This window comes from Schistocerca americana, chromosome 1 (assembly GCF_021461395.2).
Source record: "Schistocerca americana isolate TAMUIC-IGC-003095 chromosome 1, iqSchAmer2.1, whole genome shotgun sequence".
NCBI lineage: Eukaryota > Metazoa > Arthropoda > Insecta > Orthoptera > Acrididae > Schistocerca > Schistocerca americana.
Window position 1 is genome coordinate 477,321,716 of NC_060119.1, and position 23,923 is coordinate 477,345,638.

Here is a 23,923-nt window from a genome sequence, read left to right on the forward strand (position 1 = left end):
TTGAACACCTGAATAGACAATTAATGGTAACGAAACTTCCTGGCAGATTAAAACTGTGTGCCGGGCCGAGACTCGAACTCGTGATCTATGCCTTTCACGGGCAAGCGCTCTACCAACTGAGCTACCGAAGCATGACACACACCCGGTACTCACAGCTTTACTTCTGCCAGTACCTCATCTCCTACCTTACAAACTTTACAGAAGCTCTCCTGCGAACCTTGCAGAACTAACACTCCTGAAAGAAAGGATATTGCGGAGACATGGCTTAGCCACAGCCTGGGGGATGTTTCCAGAATGAGATTTTCACTCTGCAGCGGAGTGTGCACTGATATGAAACTTCCTGGCAGATTAAAACTGTGCCGGACCAAGACTCAAACTCGGGACCTTTGCCTTTCGTGGGCAAGTGCTCTACCAACTGAGCTACCCAAGCACGACTCATGCCCCGTCCTCACAGCTTTACTTCTGCCAGTACCTCACCTCCTACCTTCCAAACTTTACAGAACCTCTCCTGCGAACCTTGCAGAACTAGCACTTCTGAAAGAAAGGGTATTGTGGAGACATGCCTTAGCCACAGCCTGAGGGATGTTTCCAGAAAGAGATTTTCACTCTGCAGCGGAGTGTGTGCTGACTGAAGCATCATTTCAAGAGGAAGAGGGGGAGGAGGTATTTTAAGAAAGAGGACAACAGCTCCTTTATTTGATCTGTTTTGGTGTCTGGATTACCTTTGAGTCTGCTGTTACTTGAAAAGGCAATGAATAGGCAAGAATTCTTTGTTCTGTTAAAAAGAAATTTCATTCTCTCTACTTTACTGGTGTACACAGTTTTTCTTTCAGTAATTATTATTGTATGTAGTATGTTTACTCTACTCTACATGTGTGTGTCAGAGGGTAGTTTGTGGTTTGTGTACAAGTATTACTTCCCCTCATTTCCTGTTCCAGTAGCAAATAGTTCAAGGGAGGGACTGTTGCCGATAAATCTTCATGTGAGCTTGAACCACTCAAATTTTATCTTCATGGTCTTTTTGTGAGATATGCATAGGAGGATGGAATATATTTGTTGACTCTTCTAGAACTGTACACTCTTGGATCTTTAATAATAATAAATCAAACCACGTATCAGAGTGCCTCTCATGCAGTGTTTGCCCCTGGAGTGGGTTGATCATTTACTTGATGCTCTTATGGTTACTATATGAACCTGTAATGGAAGACACTGCTCCTTTTTGGATCTTTTCTATTTCATCTATCAGTCTTATCTGGCCGTGTACCATTCTAACAAGCAATATTTAAGTATTTGGTCAATTGGGTGTTTTCTAAGCTACCTCCTTAGTTAGTGGACTACATTTCCTGGGGATTCTTCCAATGAATTTCAGTCTGTCATCTGCCTTACTCATGATCAGTTATATGTGATCATTTCACTTCAAATGCATAGATATCTTCTGCAAGCAAGTGCTTCCAGTGAATGTTCCGCAATTGTATAACTATACAGTAAAGGGTCTTTCTGTCTGTGTATTCACAATACATTATAGTTGTTTGTGTTGTGAGTCACTTGCCCTCCCCTGCACCACTTTCTCATCCCCTGCAGGTCTTCCTGCAGATTTGCTACAGTTTAATAGCAGTGTGACTTCACTGTATGATACAACAGCACCATCTGCAAAAAGCCTCATGAAACTTCAGTCTTTATCTACTAGGTCATTTGTATATGCTATGAAAAGTGATGGCCCTATAACACTCCCCTGCGGCATGTCAGAAGTTACTTTTACACCTGAAGAGTTTTCATTCAGAATAACATGCTGGTTACTAGAAACTCTTTAATCTGATTGCACAGTTGGTCGGATATTCTTTGTACTCATATTTTTTTCATTAGGCAGCTGTGTGGAACTGTATTGAATCTGTTCTGGAAGTCACAGATCATCTACTTGGGTGCCTGTATCTACTGCTTTCTGGACCTCATGGATGAACAGAGCAAGCTGTGTTTCACACAACTTTTGTTTTCAGAACCCATGTTGGTTCCTAGAGAGGAAATTTTGAGCCTCCAGAAATGTCATAATGCATGAGCATAAAACATGTTCCAAAATTCTGCAACTGACGAATATCAGAGATATAGTCCTATAGTTTTCTGCATCCATTTGATGACCCTTCTTGAAAAAGGTAATGACTTGTACTTTTAATTGGATCATCAGGAGAACTTCACTCCTCCAAAAATCAATGGTACAATGTTGCTAGAAGAGGAGCAAGTTCTTTCACATACTCTATGTAGAATCATATTGCCATCCCATCAGGCCAGTGATCTTCCCTCTTTTGAGCAATTTCAGCTGCTTTTCTGTCCTGTGGTATCACATTTCAGTATCAGTCAATCTGCTGTTCATGCGATGACTTAAAGGAGGCAGTTCATCTGTGAAACAGTTTTGGAAAAAGACTTAGTATTTCTGCCTTTTCTGTCTTTCCCTCCATTTCAATGCCATTATGGTCACAAAGTGATCAATTTACCAGCTTAACGTGGCTGTATACCAAAACGTCTTATTTTACATAAAGAATTTTGCTTTCAGATTTGTTGAGCACCTCATGCATGCCTCTCTTTATGCTAATTTTGACTTCTTTTAATTTTTATTTATCTATTAGGCTGTAGCTACTGATGTCTTGATGGACTGGAACTAATGACAGTCAAACACATTGTTTAGTGTTTAGTGAACAATAAGTACTTTACTGAATAATGATTAAGAAAACATAAGACATGTTCAAACACACTGCGTTACAGAGCACACTATTCTCCTTTCTCGAGAAGATGCCACACTTTTCAGTCTATTGGATGGGAAAGTGTGTTTCTTTACTCAAGTTATCCTGACTTGTTTTTGAAAAAACTAAGATAACATGCAAACAGAAAACAGAATGAAAATCCCCTTAATAGTGAGTCAATAAAATACTGTCAAGGTTGTGCAGCATTTTTAAGCTCATGAGGCTTGTTTACGAGTTCAAACAGCCCGAAGGGGCTGATGATTGCTGTTTTGGGTACTTCTTTAGAAGCCATTGATGTTTGGTGGTAGTTCTTTCTATGGTCTGCCATGCTAAACATGTTCACTCCCTGCCAGAGCATATGAAAAATCTTACAATTTGGGAGTAAGATATATCAGTACTGTATAGAAATTAAATGCCTATTAATCTCCACATAAGCTAAGAGAACTATCCTTCCTAGGTACTAAGTAGATTGGTGATGCCCATTGGCTTGCTGAAGGCTGTAGTACATCTGTCTGCAACAGTTCCTCTACAATTCGTTTAGTTGCTCTATGTCCATCTGGTGCCATTCTGTGAGCTTTAGTGTAGAATAGCAGGGCCTTATGACTTGTGAATGTCATTGACACTGTGACTTTTCTTGGCTTTATGTTGCCTCCTGTCACTCGACCTGGCTGAATCACTAAATCTGCACTGCACCAACCATTGTGTTCCACAATCGTTGACTTGATGTGTCATTACTCAGCACCTTTGTTAGTTGTGGCTGCTGTTCCTGTTGCAGTGAGTTGGCTATACTTTTGCATATAATATCCAGCTGTTCCTGATGATATTTCAATTGTACTCATAGTTCTGTGTTCTTTTGGCCTAATAAGTGAGTGTGTTAGCTCTACAAATATAAACGTAAATTGAGCAAAAAATTTACAACATACATAAAAATCTGTGAATATTGCAATAGTAAATGCATTTTGCATAATATTATCACTCAAGTGTGCAGAAAGATATAGTGAACTACCAGTATGTATATGAAGTGAAATGAAATGGCTCATGAGTGTGATGTGCGCAGTTTTCTACCACATGTAAATACAGCTGTTGAAAGTGAAAATATGCCATGAAAAAATGTGTAGCAGATATAGAACATTTAAAAGAGTGCATTGTAAGTATGCAATCAGTAATACTTTAAAGTGTGATCTAACAAAACTTCAAAATGAAAATACTGAACTGTTAGGTTATCTGAAATTGAGTCCACTACTCAAAACAAAACCTGTAAACAGTGAGAAATAAAAACAGAATGAAGGGATCAGAAGCAAGAATACTACAGTGAAGGCTTCAAGTGCTTGTGTTAGGAAGTGCCCTGATAAAACCAACAGCATTAATACAAATGAATGCTGTAAAAAAAGCAATCGACAAGTGTCCCAAAAAATGATACACAGTGAAAACAAGAGTCAGAACGTATTAATTCTTTCTGACAGTCATGTGCAAAAATTATAATCAGTTTTCAAAATCAGAAACACTACATCTCTTCTGTTATAAAATCTAATGCACAGTTAAAGAACGTGGTTTGTAACATAGACGGGAAGATGAAAGAATATATGAAAAATGACAGTGTTGTCATTATGGTGGGACAAATGACATCCTAAAGAAATTTGAGGATTTCAAATGCACCTTAACAGATTCTCTTCAAAAGACAGTCCACATGAAAGTAATGTCGTGCAAAATTCCATATAGATACAATGTACCAAAACTGAACAACAGAACCTACGCTGCAAACGAAATCTCAATGAACACAGCAGAAATTATGAGTATGTAATGGTAAAGGATGTCAATACATTCCTCAGCAGAAGCGATTATACAAAACATGGACTTCACTTGTGAACGGAAGGCAAAGAGAAACTATGTAGACATTTACAGCTAGCAGTAGGTGCCAATCTACAAATACTAACTCTAACACATATACAATATGAAGACCTTTCAGCAAACATGACCATGAAAACACAAGAAGAATCAACAGCAAAAATGGACTTATCCAACTCAATAGTGATGAAAGGTAAATGAGGAGCCACAAGAAAGAACTGTACTACACTTTCATCATTCAAAGAAAACTCAGAAAAACAAAACTACTATTGACTAAACCAGGCTGTGATAAAAGCAAAAGCATCTAACTCAAAAATAGCAACTCAACCAAGTTCCATACTCGATATTCAAGATACAAGAAGAAGAACTGGGCACTGGAAACAAGAAGTAGTACCTACAGGAGACCCACTAAGGACAACAGCAGATCCAGTCTCAGAAGTATCACCAAGGACATCTAATTTTACACGTATCAGTGAACGCCAACAATCAACTACTACCACCCCAGCAACAAGAGGAAGTTCAGGAATTCCAGTGAGAAGAAATGTAAGGTGACCATATCATCTGCAAGATTTTTTATTCCCAAAAGGCCTCAAGACCAAATTAGAATAAATAGTGCACCTATCAACAACACCTCCAGTAGCAATCCTTGCAGCAAAAACAGAAACCACATCAACACCAGCCATCCAAGAAGAATGACCAAAGAGATGTAGAACTGCCCCTTTTCACCATCAAGACATTTTCTTATGAGCAAAGGAGAAAACCAACTCATTCTTCAGGATGAGAAGGAAGATTTCCCACATTATTTAAATTCAGGAATAAAGATAAGAGGTCAACCAAGTACAATCAGAACTAACCTAAAATCTCACTAGGTCACTCTTCTTCGTCAGAATATACAGTCACTTAGGAATAAAGTAAGATAGCTGGAAATTAGCTGGAAATCTTGCTATCAAGTGAACTCAGATATGTTAATATACTTTGTTTAACTGAACACCAGCTGAAAGAAAATGAGGTTAAAGACAGTGAAAATAATGGATTATGTGTTAGCAGCAAAAACTTGTAGAAAACAGTTTACACATGGAGGGAGCTGCATATACATAAAGAAGATATCAAATTCAATAACTTAGACAATGCTGAATCCTTAGACACTGAGAAAGATTTTGAAATATGAGGCATAGAAATTCCACCATTCAAGTTAATTGTAATATGTTTATAGAGATCTCCAGATAGCCACTTAATAAAATCAACACTCAGCTTGAAACTTTACTAAATAAAGTAGTAACAAATTGGAAAACAGTTCTTATATGTGGAAACCTAAATGTAGACTTTAATAAGCAAAGCAATTCAAAATCTGAGCTGATGAACATATTAACAGCCAATAATTTGGAGATACAATCCACTCCCCCACACATGAAATGAATCGTTCTAGTACTACTATAGACCAAATAATAATTTGCTCCAAAACAAAATATAAATCAGTTGTAATTAAAGCTGGACTGGCAGACCATCATGCACAGGCTATAAGCTTTTGTGTAAACACTAATCCCTCCTATAATTATATGAGGAAGACTACACACATGGACAGAACTTTCAGTAATGCTGCAGTACAAACATTCCAGAATTATCTTCAACAAGAATCATGGGAGCTAGTGTATTGTACAGAAAATATTTCTGGTAAGTTTCAGACATTCATGAATATTTTTAAATATTATTTTGACCTTGCTTTTCCATTGAAAGCCAAAACAACCCAAACCACAAAATGCAACAAGTGGATTACTAGTGGTATAAGGAAATCTTGTGCTAGAAAATAGTACCTACACAGTATTGCAAGAAGTTACAACACAACTCCAGAGTTTGATAGTTACTTCAAAAACTATAAATCTATCTTAAATAAAATAATAAAGGAGGCAAATAAATGAGACAATGATAAATACATAGAAAATGCTTCAAACAGAACCAAAGCAATCTGGCAAGTTGTAAAGGAAGAACCCCAATCTGACAAAAATAGATTTAACAATACTGTATTAAAGGTTGTCTTGGAAACATTAATAACCCCGAGGAAGTAGCTAATATTTTTAGTAACTATTTTATAAATGTAACAGCGAAACTACTACAACAGACCTCCAATAGAAAATAGCATACAGAAACAGGGAAAAAGTCTCAAGAAAATCAGTGTTTCTGTACTCAACAAATGTAGAAGAAGTACAGGTTACAATAAATAGTCTCAAAATGAAACAGGCTGCAAGTGTAGATGATATACCTGATTTCATTATAAAGAAATGTGTGGACTTGATTACTGAGCCCTTAACTCACCTATGTAACCTATCTTTTGCTACAGGAACTTTTCCATCATGTTTGAAAATAGCATAGGTAAAGCCATTGTACAAGAAAGGAAGCACAGATGATATTTCCAACTACAGGCCATTGGCACTTCTGTGTGTTTTCTCAAAAATATTAGAAAGGCTCTTCAATAAGAGACTAACAGACTTCTTAGAGGATAATGGCATTCTGTCAGAATCTCAACTTGGATTTAGAGCAAACCGTACAACCAAATCAGCAGTTCACTCCTTTGTATTAGAGGTGCTTATAGCATTAGACAACAAAAAACTTACCATGGGCATATTTTTAGATTTGTCAAAGGCATTTGACACCATAAATCATGACAAATTGCTACACAAGCTAGAAAATCTTGCCATTAGGGGAACAGCTAACAACTAGCTCAGCTCTTATCTTAAGAACAGGGAACAATATGTGGAAATACATCAGGAAAGGGATAATGTCATTGGAAAATATAATTCCAAGCTACTGACTGTAAAATATGGTGTGCCACAAGGATCAGCGAAACATGTTACTTTGATGACAATGACTTAATAATAATCACTGGAAAAACTGTAGCTATGGATATACACACAGCACCAAGAAAACAATCTATCACCCAATTTAGAGCTATGTGGACAGACAATTACCAAAACAGCCTGTACCAAATTTCTTGGACTTCATCTACAAGATAACTTGCAATGGAAAGTGCTTATTGAGCAAATGAAGAAAAAATTAAGTACTTCTTGTTTTGTGTTGTGTACATTAAAAAATTGTACCAGCTACAACACTCTTCAGTGTGTATATTATGCAGTTGTACAATCTCACCTCTGGTATGGGAAATTCTGGAGATGCCATCAGAACATTCAAAATTTAAATAAATAAATAAATTATAAGAGTAAAGGAAGGGGTAGATAATCTCAAATCATGTAGAACATTGTTTCAAAAAAGGATGATCCTGCCTCTTCCTTGGATATATATACTTGAAAATATAATGTATTTAAAGCAAAACTTACACACAAAAAGACCACTCATCACTCAGAATCACACAGTCCACAACTATGATACAAGACATAAATTGGATGCACATGTTCAAATTGCCAACACAAAGTTATTTCAAAACAGTCTTATCCATTGTGGTATCAAGCTATACACTGCCTTACCAGATACCATTAAACACATACAAAACAGTGGTCACTTCAAAACTAAATTGAAGACGTACTTGGTTGATCACTGCTTTTACACAGTAAATGAATATCTACAAAAATACATTTTTCTATGTTAACCCAATGTAGTCTCATACAGAAGAACATTTTTATATTGCCTCTCTGTCCATAACATAACAACATTTATTTTAGTATTCATCATTCATTGATATATTAATGTGTGTTATTATGTTCAAAGGTATATTATATGTGAAATTGTTAATGATGATGATGATGATGTGGTCTTCAGTCCTGAGACTGGTTTGATGCAGCTCTCCATGCTACTCTATCCTGTGCAAGCTTCTTCATCTCCCAGTACCTATTGCAACCTACATCATTCTGAATCTGTTTAGTGTATTCGTCTCTTGGTCTCCCTCTACGATTTTTACCCTCCACGCTGCCCTCCAATACTAAATTGGTGATGCCTTGATGCCTCAGAACATGTCCTACCAACCAATCCTTCTTCTAGCTAAGTTGTGCCACAAACTTCTCTTCTCCCCAATCCTATTCAGTACCTCCTCATTAGTTATTTGATCTACCCATCTAATCTTCAGCATTCTTCTGTAGCACCACAATTCAAAAGCTTCTATTCTCTTCTTGAAATTCTCTTGTTAATATTAACATAAAAATCCAAATATCTCTTGCACATTGTGCACCTGTAGATGAAAATGGATTAATAAATCAAAATAATAATAATAGTACTTACTGTTGTATCTCATCCTTTATTTTGTTATTAGTGTTTCATCATATGTATGAGGTTCAAGATTTTATCTTTACTCTCTCCTTGTGCTGGAGTACCTAAAGTGTACATGTAATGGGATGTCCATACTGATTGTCCCATCAGAGTACAACTAATCACTCTCCTAGCTAAGTCTATTGACAGTTTGTGATTGTGGAGAAAGCGCACCCTGATAATTGCCAATGATAAATCCACTACCATATAGTTGTATTTGCATTGGAGTTCAAAATCCACTTTCAACTGTCTTATCCAACAATAAGAAACTGTTGTGTCTTTAATAACATGTAGCAAGGTCTCTTCTGAACTTAAGTTTGAAAGAGTTGCTTCTATGGCAGTGTACTACCCGTCATACTGCAGCCAACCAGGAACCTATGTCCTAACTCTCAATCTCAATCTCACACAAAAATTCTGGGGTCCATAGGCTGATAGAGCATAAGGCTATTTTGGTCAGCTGCATCTTTTAGCCTGTAGACATTGTGCCTTGCACCACCCAGTGCTCCTATTATAAGCTGTTGTTGCTGGTACTTGGGATTACAAGTTGAAATACATTTGCATGCTGTTGCACCAAACTTCTTGTGATATCAGCATATTAGTTGTGAAGGTAACATGCTGGTATGCACTGTGTTTTTGTGATCCTGCTATGAGGCTGATGACCTGGGGTGACATCCCATATATGTGCGATGTCGGCTGCTTCTGTGCCAGCTCAGTTAACTGCTGTTCTGTGTCATTGTCATGGGTCACATGATCTGTGCATCTCACATTGCCAGCCCTGGGTGACTTCAAAGTGCTCATTTTTCACTGGGGCCACACTCTTCTTGTTGTGCAAAATTACAGACTGTGTAATATGGGGAAAGTGTTTTTTGCGCAAAGCCATTTCGTTGTGTAGGTGAGATAGTGCATGGATTCAGTTGGCCAAGTTCACTTTGACTTCTGTATGTTACTGCTCCCTTGAAATAAGCACAGCTTGTAGCAAAAGCAGTAGTTTTACTATCCACTCCCTCCATAAGATGTCACTGAAAAAGATGTCAGATGATACAGCTCACAGAAGATGCCATCATATATGTGAGAAGGCGTTCAGTCTCTTGATTGCTTTTTTTGTACAAGACCAGTTGTATTTGATGTTCAGGAGTCTTTGAGAAACTTAGCAGTATAGGACAATCAAATAATGGAAAATCCAGGATGGAATGTAACAATAACTGTATAGGACAGATTTTTATAAAACAGATCTGAAGTTGGCATTGTAGACCAAAACCAGTAGTCTGATGACAAAAAATTTGTGACCATAGACGTGAAGTAAAGGAAATTTAACAATAAACCCTTGTTTGTCATCATATCAAACTTGTTTGCTCTAGGTGGAGGGGTGAGAATATTCTGCCAAATAGTTCAGCACTGCTACAAACTTTTGAATATCATATGTTATTCCACTTTGTAGAATTAATTCAACAATTTGAAATGAAGTCTGAGGTTGATCAGGCTGAAATGCTGTTAATTTAGGAATGTTTCCTAATCTCAGCAGCTATTCATTGAACGCTTGTTGGAGGAGTATTATTTTGCCAGTTTCGGACCGTGAAAGTTCCTGGCAGACTCGCAGCGCAGTCGTGCCTGTGGTGCACATTTCCCTTGGCTGTGCATCTATTACCAGCACAATAGTAAAACCAGAGCACACATCATTTGACTTCAAATAGTCAAATGGTTTGCAATGATATGAGTAGAAAAATTAGGTTATGTTCCATTGTGGTGAAACCCAGTGGGTTTGAGTCTTGTAAGGAAACAACTTGATGTAGAAAGTGTTACATATGACATGTTGTAGAAGGTTTGATTATGTATGGCACAATTTGACAAGTTTGCTCTCACACTGCATGAGAGCTGCTGTTGGCTTGGTCCACTAAAACCTCAATAGTTTGTGTAGTTTGTAGGCATATAATTCTGTCTCCTCCCGTTATCGTCACCCTGAACTGATGGAATGAGAATGGTGTGCTATACGCCGTTTGTGTCTGTGTCCCAAGTGGCAACTTCCACTGTTTGCTGGTGGTGAAAGTTATCCATTGGACCCAATGTTTGGTGCTGTGCATTCATTGTTGTGAAGTATCTCTGACTCAGGGTCACTGCTGTAGTTACTGATGTGTTAGTGGAGCCAAAATAATGACAGTCATACACACATTTTGATGAATGATAACAATGGGTACTTTATTTAATGATGGTTCAAACAACATAATACAGATGCAAAGACAGTGCATTACCAGAGCAGTCTGCTCTCTTTTCTCCAAAGGTCCCACATTTCTCAGTCTTTTGTGTGAGAAAGTTTGTTTCTTCACTCTATTGATCCTAACTGGTCTGTTTATTTTTAACTTCTGCTGTTATAGTTCTTGTCATTAAAAATCTACAGTGAAGCTCTCTTTGCTTTCATAGCATTTTTCTAACATGGCTATGAAACCACAGTGGGCCTCTCCTACCCCTCACAAGTTTGCTCGGCACATGCTTGTCTAAAGCATATTGTACAATGCTCTTGAGCTTTGCCCATTAATACTCAATATTTTTAGTGCTGGAGATGAAATTTTCATGCTGACAGCTCGGGTAATCTGAAATCTGTTTCTTGTTGCTCTTGCTAAGCAGAAAAGCAAAGACCATCCTGCCTTTCTTTGTATGAGTGTTTACAGCCATATTCAGTGATGCTGTAATGATCTTATGATCACTTATTCCCTGTTCTACGCCAAGCTGAAAAGTTCAGATCTGTTTATCACAGCAGGTCTAAAATGTTATCTTCAAAAGTTGGTTCTCTGATTAACTGCTCCAGGTAAATTTTGGATAATGCACCTAGGAAAATTTCGCATGATTCTTTGTCTCTACCACCTATCTTAATCATATGAGTCTCCCGGTCTATGGATGGCAAGTTACAATCTCCACTTAAAACAATATCATGACCAGGAAATTTAAGTGAAATATTCTCCAAGTTTCCCCTCAACTATTCCGCCACTACTGCTGGTGAGGAAGGCGTCTATGAAAGCATCTGATGACCTTGTTTGATACACTTTTAACACTTGTCTTCACCCAAATTATTTTGCATTAGGAATCTATACTAATCTCACTAGATACTATCATATCATAGATACTATCGTATCATAAACATGCCTTCACCACCTGCAGACAGCCTATCTTTGTGACATACAATCCAGTTGGAATTTAGAGCTTCAATGCTGTTGACATCTGGCTTCAGTCAGATGTCTGTCCCTAGTACTAAGCGGGAATTGTTACCATTTAAAAGTGAGATTAGTTCCATGATCTTTCCATAAATGCTCCTGCAGCTGCCTAGTACTATATTAACATTTTCTTTCTCTGATCTGCTATGACAAATGATACTCTGTCTGGACTCAGAAGGCATCTAATTGGGCCTGTAGGAGATTTCTCTACCTTAAAAAACTGACATGTCTCCACAACATGCACTCTACTACCCTAGTAGCCAATTCCTGCATGTAGTGCACTACTGACATATTAAGGGGAATCCTACAATCATTCACCCAATAGCAGTCGAGAAATTTGAATCTGATAGAATTGCAGAATTGTCTGAGCCCCTGGCTTAGACCTTCCACTCTGCTCGCAACAAAAGGACCACGATTGGTTCTGGGAAAGATGCAGCAAAACAATAGCTCTGGGCAAGCCTAGCTGTCTTCACCAAATCAGCCAGCCACCTATAGAAACAAAGGGTGGCTTTTGAACACATCATTAATGCGTATATGATCCACAATTTGCAGCCTGGTGCACCCAGCACTTCCAATTGCTGCCAGCAGAGCCTCCTTATTTATCTCAGACATGTTGAGTGGATACTGGCCTTGTTTCTTGGCTTTTACACTACTTTCCTAAGGGGTTCCATCACCTGTCTGTCATTGGAGATCCCAGTGACAAGCAATCCTGCCTTTTGCACTGGTCCAGACCTCTCAGAAAGACCAAACATAGGCAAGGTGTACCATGATAGCTGATACATGCTTTCACTAATAGGCAATATCTCAATCACAATTTTTAAAGTAAAGGAATGGCCTTGTGGCCAGTACTCACTTTCATTTTTCACCCAGAGGTTCATGATCCTGCCAATGTTCACCAATCACTGTCAAGTAAGTGTCAGTTGGGTGAGCCACATGAATCAGACGGTGCAGTGGCATCATGGATCCAAGGCAATGCTGTAAGCTGCAGAGTTGTCAATGAATTTGTTTCACATGCCCCAATGCCAGTGCAGCCAAGGACAGTGTGGTGGCCTGGTGTAGTGTTAAGCTCTCTCTATACAGCTTAAGTGTTTTCGTGGACTTACTGCTTTCTTGCAGTGCTGATGTCTTCTGCTAGCACCAGATGCTTCTGCGAATATTTCATTGCTAGGAAGGGGAAATTTTCACTCTCTCACTCTCTCTCTCTCTCTCTCTCTCTCTTCTTATTTAAAAAATACAATTCTCATGGAATATAATTCAATGCACCAGAACATATTTATTTCCACTTTGTACAAAAAACAACTAAACTTTATGATGTAAGCCCACACATTGCCGGGCACTGAGAATCAGTTAATTACACATTTTTGAACCCGATTAATACATAAGCTTTTATCGTGGCTGACTATCCACGTCCAGTCCATGTACTCTCAACAGCAGTTCAACATCTACTAAACAGTCACTATTACGAGCCTCTCCATTTGTTTTTCAACAATACAAAGCTACATTACTCTTTCAGCCAGCCATGGAGCTTCCAGGCCGTTTGTTTATTCTTGGCAGGTTGCGCTGAATATTTGCCAGCGCCGACACATTATCTCCCTTCCAGTTTCGCGTGCACAAACAATAAATGGGTGCAGTATCCCATGCTCATTCTTACGCCCTGCTTTAAAATAATGCGTGTTCGAAACGGCTGGAACACAAGTGTCTCCAGACTTTCGTAAAATTCTGGGGGCACTACATATTCCTCCCCTTAGCTCGAACCCTCGTTATTTTGCACACAACATATACTTTAATCATTTTCTTCTTAACACTTATCTTGTTACTTTCTACTACATAAAAACATTAGGTACAAAAACTCTCTTCCCTCTCTGGTATTTCATTAAGTTTTTGGTAATATCTTTCACAGACATAGTAGTATGATAAACTAGTAGTACAATAAGTATTAGCTAATTCCAATAGATTTATCTACTCTTGTTTCCAGGATTGAGCCAAAATAAATCCCTCCCCTTAGCCAGTTTCAAAGTTCAGACCTTATTCTGAGTCGAGTCTTTACCCTTTTGTTTTTATTTATTCATTTTTTTTTCTATCTGCTTGTGCAGGACTCGTCTTTTCTATTTAAAAAATTTTAGAAATCAGATTTACCAGGAGAAACTTTCCACTACAATCTCAGGTCACTATACCATCCTTTCCCTTTGGGTTCCAATCTATGTAAGGGTTGATACTATGGAAACATCTTCTTCCTCATCCTTGGGTAGGTATGCCCCTTCCATTTATACTAAACTATGGTACAGGTAAATCCCCTTTTTGGTGCCCCTGCCCATGCAGTATAGGTCAGCCTCCTCTGGGTCTGCCTACCTGCCTCTCTTTCTCTCATTTCATCTATATCGGATGCACCCTCCCTATCTTCTCTAACAATGATTCCTAGTCTTGCCTCTTTCGTACTCCTCTGCACACTATTTTATTTAAAATTTCCTGGTAAAATTTCTATCTGCCTCTCCTTTCCTCCTCCTGAGTCCTTCAGCCTTCCTGCTTAAATTCTTCGATTGTTCATTGTTTACAGCTCACTTATATAGCCTTAATAACTAAAGATGTTTCGTCCATGGTTGTAACTTTATTTCTTTTCTTCAGGCTATTCGGTCTGCACTATCCTATTATTCATCAGAAACTTATTTGACCCGATACCTCTGACTTAATATCTATTTCTTTTTATCTCCATTCATATTACTTTGTACTACTATAGCTATGAACACAGGTGGATATACACTTCATCCCCCCTTGTTCCTTTAGCTTATTTGACTCGATACCTCTTCACTTGAGATGTGCAACTATCATTACTTAGCACATGTGCTCGAGTCCTTCCCGAGTAGTACCTCCCTCTTATCTGTGACGGTTGTTACATCTCCCTGTGTATTACTTGTCTGCGTCTTTGTATTTAATTGTTTGAGTGTGGAAGTGTGATCGTGCATCCTGATTCTTTGTCCCACTAAGGTTCTTAGTTGAAGATTATTAGAAATCTCAGAAATGAGAAGGACTTCAGCGATAGAAGTATATGGATGTGGACAGAGGGAAAGATAGATTGGTACTCTTAAGAGAAGTAAGAAAGGAAATAAAAGAATTGGTTGCTAAGATCGAAGAAAGAAAGAAGACAGTCCCATAGACAGGAAACCCTTCCCATCCCCCTTCCCCAGGATCCCCTCTTCACTGGTACTTAAGTGAGAAGCTGGAGGAGGTATGATGTTCGGAGTCTCCTGCAGAACGGACATTCTCACCATCACCTTTGAAGTCCCTGAAGAAAAGATCTTAGCAACTCCTATGGAATGGCAAATGATGAAGAACCAGTCACACTTGTTTGCGAGGGTTGTATGAAGGGCATGGTGTGTAAGTCGTGTCTGTGCCTATGCTACCCACCCCTTTCAAAATAGAAAGAAACATTCCACATGGGAAAAATATATTAAAAACAAAGATTCCATGACTTACCAAACAGGAAAGCGTTGGTAGATAGGCACAATACAAAAACACACAAACACACACACAAAATTTCAAGCTTTCGCAACCAATGGTTGCTTTGTCAGGAAAGAGGGAAGGAGAGGGAAAGATGAAAGGATGTGGGTTTTAAGGGAGAGGGTAAGGAGTTATTCCAATCCCGGGAGCGGAAAGACTTACCTTGGGGGAAAAAAGTACAGGTATACACTTGCACACACACACATGTCCATCCACACATATACAGGCACAAGCAGACATATTAAAGGCCTTTAATATGTCTGCTTGTGTCTTTCAAAATTAGATATAAACCCTCCCCAACCACATCACACTTTGCAAAAAATATAAAACATTCCATAAAAATAGAAATTATATACATTATAATCAAATAGTTATTCAGTTAGTCACTTCACTTTATATTTCATACACATGTTCAGTTTATGACATCTAGGTATCATTCTTCCTAAACAGTACCATCATATTATATCTCCTGTTAGAATGTTACCCTGTTAGTTTTATCTCATGCTTAGAGGTTACTGTTTATTGTGACTTCTTAAATTAGTCATAATCGTGTAGTCATAATTGGTCTCTTTCAACACTAATATCATAGGATAGCTTAAGGGCTATAAATAGATTACAGGATAGTCGAAGATTTGAAGGGAGTTTGGTGTAGGAAAACTAATGTGGAAGTAACACCGAACCCAACTCAGAAACCGGCGGATGTCACTCCACCTGTTGATACAGAATGTCAACGTCCCTGGGGGTTTTGTACATATCATTTTATATCCTTAACATTATTGGATTGGTTAAACCGTTTTAAGAAATGGGTGGGGTGTACCTCCCCATCTGGTTTGAATTTAGGAAACTGTCTCAACAAGCCTGGATTTGATCCCTATCACAAATCAGTTATCATGTCCTTATTTAATATAATATTTTGGGAAACTGTGGCTTTCTCTAGTTTCTCCTGCATAAGCTTGAATTCTTTCCTCAACGTTTCTAAGTCTTTCTTGGTGTTATCTAAATCGGAAGTTACTATAGGTGAAGAGATGTCAACACTTAGTTTCTCTTCAACCTTTCATCCTATTAATTCTTCTACTTGTTCTTCTAAGCCATTCAAATTTATAAGCTCTGCAGTCATTAACTTTTCTTTCAAATTCTGTCCTACAGTTTCCACCCGTGGTTTGACCCCTGAAATTTGTGCCTGTACTAGGGGGAACAACTTATCTTCTTTCTGGACATTGGTTTTTAGTGTAGTTAATTCTCGTTCGACCACATAAATTGCAACATTACATCCATTTTTCAAAGAGTCGTATTTTTTGTTAAATTGTGTTTCCAAATTACTACATTTACAGTCTACATCATATTCTAATTTTTGAACTAACTCATTTAGTTTAGCTTCATTTCTTTGTTCTAAATCCTTAAATAAAATATTTGTCTGTTCACTCAGGGAATTGGACAATTCTTTTTTCCATTCTTGCATTTGATTACTTAGGGTATTAACTTGAGCCTCTAGTTTTGTGTTTTGCAAATCTAACTTAGAGTTTAATTCTGCCTTCAGTTTGTCCTGTTTTGTGTTCTGTGATTCAAACTGCGTTTTGATAAACCTCATTAATTCGCCTAAATCTGGCCCCTGTTTTTCAATTCCCATAGCCCCAACAGACTCTACAGATTGATGTTATTTTTCCATTGTGTTTTGTTTTGCCTTTAATCTAGTTATCATTAAAAGTACACTCACTTATTTCCACAACCCACCACACTTCACAAACAATCAAAGGTCAGTAGTAGCTCACCCAGCGTTGGTAGAAGGCGTCGTCGTCACCGGTGTACGGAGGCACCAGCGTCAATGGACAGCAGCGTCGGCGTTGGTGTACAGTGGTGTCGGCATTGGTGTGTGGCGGTGTCAGCATTTGTAGACGGCGGCGTCGGTGTTGGTGTACGGTGGTGTCGGCGTTGGTGTGCGGCAGCGTCAGCGTTTGTAGAGGGCGGCATCTGCGATTTGAGACTAACTGCAGTGTTGTGCAATTTTCTTGATTCCCTTAATAATTTCACCATTTATCAACACGATATTTCTGGATAAGTATCATGGAATCGTTCCTCAGCCTTGCTGTTATCAGTTGCTATGGCAACTCCCAACTGTTTTTTTTTTTCTCTTTTTCTTATAACTTCCTTAATATTTCCCCTTCTTTCTCAGGTCCTTTCCTTATGGTCACCATGTTCTTGTGGTGGCCCGGTGTAATGTTAAGCTCTCTCTATACAGCTTAAGCGTTTTTGTGGACTTACTTGTTGAAGAATGCTGGTTCTGCTTTCTTGCAGCGCTAATGTCTTCTGCTAGCACTGGATGCTTCTCTCAAGATTTCACTGCTAGGAAGGGGAAATTTTCATTCTCTCACTCTCTCTCTCCTCTCATTTAAAAAATATGCTTCTCATGGAATATCATTCAATGCACCAGAACATATTTATTTCCACTTTGTACAAAAAACAACTAAACTTTATGATGTAAGCCCACACATTACCGGGCACCAAGAATCAGTTAATTACACATTTTTGAACACAATTAATACATAAGCTTTTATCAAGGCTGACTATCCATGTCCAGTCCACATACTCTCAACAGCAGTTCAACGTCTACTAAACAGTCACTATTTCGAGTCTCTCCATTTGTTTTTCAACAATGCAAAGTTACATTACTCTTTGCATTTGGCCACGGAGCTTCCAGGCCCTTTGTTTATTCTTGTCAGGTCGCGCTGAACACTTACCAGCACTGACGAATTATGTCCCTTCCAGTTTCACCTGCACAAACAAAAAATGGGTGCAGTATCTCATGCTCATTCTTATGCCCTGCTTTAAAATAACGCGTGTTCGAAACGGCTGGAACACAAGTGTCTCCAGACTTTCATAAAATTCTGGGGGCACTACAACAGCAGTCTGAAATCTGTCAGTTGTGGCCAACACAGCCTGCAGCTGTTTACAGCCAGTGACCAATTCCCCTGCAATAGTACACAACAGGTGCTGTCTCTATCCATCTTTAATCAATTACTGTCTGAACAACAGGTAATGTGACCCTAAACTAGGAAACTGAAGTCACTCAACACCAATGATTAAAGAATACACAAACTCTTGAAAAAAATAATAAATAAGCAAATAGCAGTACTATAAACAGTTAAACAATGAGCTACTGTTCATTCTACTCAAAAGTAAGTCAGAAAACCACTAAACTAAATAATGTACACTGATGAGCCAAAACATAATGACCGCTGCCCACTGTGATATCAAATGCCACCTGGCGGCATTGGGGCATGTGACATGGTAACAAAAGTGTGTATGCAGAGCAGACATGGATGGGGGTCACTCTAGTGAAGATATGGGCTGCAAATGGGAAAATCCATTGAGATAAGCAACTTTGACAAAGGGCAGATTATTATTAGACACAGCCTGTGAACAAATATCTCAAAAATGGCAAAGCTGGTTGAATGTTCGTGTGCTACTGTCATGAGCATCTATGGAAAGAGGTAGGAGGACAGTGAAACTACCACTAGGTGCTAAATGGTTGGATGTCCATGACTCTTCAAAGAAATGGGGGTTTGGAGGCTTATCTGCTCTGTAGAGAAGGATAGATGGTGATTTCTGTCATCCCTGCTGAAAGAGCACAATGCTGGTGCATGCATAAGTATTTCAGAGCACACTGTTCAATGTATGTTACTGAACATGGAGCTCTGCAGCAGACTACCCTTATGTGTTCACATGTTGATCCAATGACACCATCAATTATGATTGCAGTGGGCATAGGACTATTGGGATTTGACCATTGATCAATGGAAATATGTCAGCTTCTCAGGTGAAGCACATTTTTGTTGCACTAGGTCAATGGTTATCTCCACAAACACCATCACCACAGTGGTTATCTCCACAAACACCATCACCACAGGGAATGGCAGCTCAAAATGTGCAGTGTGCCATGGATGCAGACTGGTGGGAGCAGTGTTATGCTATGGGACACATTCTCCTGCACTTGTGTGGGACATGTGGTAGTAATCAAAGACAAAATGACAACTGTGAACCACCTGAATACCTTCATACTTGATGTCTTCCTGGATGGCAATGTCATCTTTCAGCCGTATATCTGTCCATGTCTTAGAGCCAGAACCATGCTTCAGTAGTTTGAGGAGATTATAGTGAACTCAGGGTGATGTCTCTGTGACCAGATTTGCCTGATGTAAATCCTAGGGACCCCATTTGGGTCTCTATTGGGCACCATTACCATGTACACAGATCAGTGGCTTGTCATTTACATGAATTACACGACCTGTGCATAGGCATCTAATTCCACATATCTCCACAAACCTAGCAACAATCTGTCAGATCTCTGATATGCAGAATTAGTGATGTACTTCATTCCAAACATGGACAAACAAGCTATTACGCAGGTGGTCATAATGTTTTGGCTCATAAGTTATTAAATCTGAATACAAATGATAAGCTGCTGCTGCTGCTGACTCTGGTCTGCTAAGAGGCTGTAGCTCTACTAAAACAAAATTTTGTTTAACTAATACCAGGTTTCCTCATGGTTTACCCTGTACAGAATAGTATCTCAGTGAACAATCCAAGAATGTTGCTCATAAAACTTGGTAAATCACTAATAGGTGTGGCAAACGTTAGCAGTCCCATCATGCTTCCTTTGGGCATACTCAGCACTACCCTTGCTTTCAGTGAACATTTGGGGTACAGATTTACTTATTAGGCTCTGGCAATCAAAATTTCATTACCTAAATGAAAAAAAAATGGACAGCTTAGAGTGATGTGTTTAGCACAGCACAGCTTGCATTTGAAGTTTGCAAGGAGACCAACAGTTAAGTGTGGCGTTGTTAAATTGGGCACGGTACCAGCAGAGCTGTGTCCTTGAGGCAACAGTGTCAGCTGATGCAGTATTGTCAACTGCCAGGGTAGTATCATGAACAGCCTGCAGGTCAGTGCTGGAGCTGAAGGTGCTATCTCCATCAGCTGTAATCCGCACTGGGTCAGTGCGGTGTGTGGGGCAGGAGGAGGAGGAGATCTACTTGTAGCGTGGTGTCCTTGTAATTAAAGCATTGCCTATGTTACATTGCCTATCTGTGAGGCTGGGCTTCTTGTCAAGCAGTTCTGTTCCATGTGTAATCATCACAAGCTGCAGATGGAGTGGCAGTTTGACAATCCACAATATCCAAAATGTGGTGTCCAAGAAGTCCTCATTGCACCATTGCATCTCTTAATGGTGTCCAAACATTTTGGAGATTGTACATTGGGTCATGAATGGTGGTCCCACTGTTGAATAGTGGTCATGGCACAGTTTGTTTGGATTTTGCAGTTTTCACAGAATCATTTATAATGTGTGCAAGCAGAGCACTAGGATCCAAAATCTAAGTAGCCTATGTGGATTTGAAAGCTGCATCAAATCCAATAGTAGGTTGGTCAGTGGTGACCATTGTTGTGGCATGTCTGGAGGTACGGCATTGCACAAGGGAGCATATGTAATCAGACACAGTTCATATTTTAGCACAGATTGTCAGTGAAGGCACAGGTAACACTGTTGAAACACATCACTCAACAGAAGCTATGAGATGCAGTCGCATGGAGCAGTTGTTGCCATAAGTGTGGGTGAAATGCTTGCATTGTTAGTGTGTAGTAAACCAAAATGGAATGAGAAATTCTGCTAGCATGGTTGTCACAGTAGTTGTGGGTCAACAATATGGTAGATTTCCCCAAGCAGTATAGGAAGAAGTACCAAGAATGTAGATGAGATGATGTTGTGTAATAACAGTTTACTATGACATAGCACAATACATTAGATCCACATTACATGAGGTCCTGCACCAAACTATCTTTGCTATGTACCTTGCAGATATTCCACACTGCCACAGAGACTCACTGGTCAGTGGTGTCACGAATGTGGATGTCCCGCACAGTTGTAACAGATCGATACAGTCCATATGAAAAGGCAATGAAATTCTCACAAAATCATATTTGCTAAATTTAAGGAACCTGTACCCAAAGCAGGCTGTGCAACAATTCTACTTCCTCCAGTACATATCTTATTCAGGCAGCATGTAAATTGAATAGAATGATTAAGGTACGATTGAAGGCTTGCAACAGTTGAGAATGGAACTGCTTAGCGAATGACTAATGTTGATACAAATTTGCTATACAGTGACGGGCACAGTATAAAAGTAGATGTACCTGATATGTCACTATTTCAGTAAGTATAAAGTATGGCCACTCAGCACCCAGCTTATCAGTGACATGTTGGGATCAGCTGGAATAAACAGTAGACTCAGACTGAAGTAATATGTCTTCGTCATCTCATCTAACATCTCTCTAATTGAAAATCATGTATTAGCTCATACTGTACACTGTATGTTTCAAAGTACCATCATCACATGAATTAGTACTTTTATTGCCAACACTTTGATCACTTCTAATAATATTTGTAATATGTGTCATCAGTTTCACACCATCTGGACTATTAACTATATCCCTTTTTCTAGAATACATGACATATTGGCAGATTGGAATATAGTCATGTAGTGGATTTCTCCAGCATGTTTCCAAAATCACTAACCTATTTTTTACAGAATGAATGAAAAAGTACTGCAGCTGTTTCGTAAGATAGCCCATGATAAACTCAGCAGCCATATATTGGCAGTTGTTCCTGAAAATCTTGCATCTGTCTTACTTCATCAGGTATGTATAGTAACAGATTGTGTTCTAAACTCAGAGAAGCAGCTGAAACTAATTCGCTATGCTGTATTACCTAACTATTATACAGGATTATTGCTTCCACAGAGTACAGTACCTCTAATGAAAATCACATGATAGAGCTAGTCAGCAACAGGGTGCTTTTTCAGGTGTAGTTATCTATTAGCACTTGAGTAATATTCACTAGCCACCTTGGTTAAACTTTTTACTAGTCATGCTTGGTATTAGTCCAGTCAATAAAGTGAAACATTGTATGTGTCATATTCCCACATGTACGTTTGAAAGTTTAACTTGACAATTAAACATTTTAAATCATGGGACCATTCCACTTTGGCCACCTTGTCACCTGTGAGTGCTAATATAGAATGAAATCCACCTTGGCTTAGTAACTCTGCAATCAGGCCCAGAAGACCATGTGACTTGTTGACCAGCTGTCATATCATCCTCTGCCATGCAGTGTCATGCAGATGCATTATGGAGGTGCATGGAATCAGCGCACAGCTCTCCCAGCCATTATTGGCTTTTTGGACCTTGGAGCCACTAATTTTTATTCAAGAAGCTCCTCAAATGGCATCATGAGAGTGCTGCATTCAAGTTCCTCATAATTAAAAAATCCTTAGCTGTACAGGGAATTGGACCTGGGTCTCCTGCATGGCAATCAGCCACACTGAGCACATGGATGTGGCAGGGCTTAATACATGCATCTTAAATAAAAACTGTGATGAATTTCTTAAGTTTATGTTAATCAGCTGTAGAAGCACATTGTCAAGAATAAATGAAACACTCTTTAACTTAATATTACTTGGAACCATGCTTAATAGCAGACTACAGTTACATGTGCAGGTAGGTATGTATACTGGTACATAATTGCACCTCTTGTGGAGATCTCTTCAAAGACCTTATAATTATTAAATCCACTGTTCAATATATTAAATCCTGAATGATACTGTTGCTAATAATAAACACCTGTTTCACGTGGAGTGTGATTTACATAACCACTGTACGAACACATTAAAGCTTTCATATGTATTTCACCTTTTAGTCTAGAATCCAGTGTGGGATTTTTGTAATTGGTGTAAAGGTATTCCATAAGCTCCTATGAGATCAAAAACAAAAAAGGGGCTCTGTACAGAGTAAAAGCATTTGTTTATTAGCCACACCTATGAAGTATTTGACCATCGAAATTTAAAGAAAGCAAGAGTCTTAGTATGACAAGTAAAACAGGCTTCCTTTCACACTGCACATGGATAACTATCAGCAAATAATAAGAATCAATGTGATTATGTAGAAATGTTTAGCTATCAACAGGAGATGTTTTAAACATCAGATATTTGCCGTAGCTGAAGTAGCAGAAGCATGTTTTCAAAGTAAAGAACTTCTCCCCAATTTCACTATTTTCTTTACCTAACTATACGATGACCTTGAATATAAAATCCATTGTCAAGTGAAGTTAATGCTTTTTCAAATATTAAAAATTCCTGAATAGAATAATATGTAAAATGGAGGAAAGGCAGCTACTCCTCTATGACTGACTGATGTGTGGCGAATAGAAACATGCAACAGAATGCAGTATTTAGACTACCTTTCAAGCTCTTCTTCTTTCTCTAGTAGTCACACACACACTCACGTACAGAACCACACAGACACCCAAAGGCACATGTCTGTGGCTGTGGTCAGACTGACACAAAA

General features: G+C 38.7%; 1 protein-coding gene across 1 annotated transcript in view; it reads left to right on the top strand.

Annotated features, from left to right (window-relative positions):
• The window catches only part of LOC124564982 (ionotropic receptor 93a), a 308,796-nt gene that overhangs the window by 127,385 nt on the left and 157,488 nt on the right, over positions 1–23,923 (top strand). Inside the window, exon 4 of the mRNA XM_047131014.1 lies at positions 22,111–22,219. Coding sequence (XP_046986970.1) covers positions 22,111–22,219 — 109 coding nt within the window. The remainder of the gene's footprint in view (positions 1–22,110; positions 22,220–23,923) is intronic.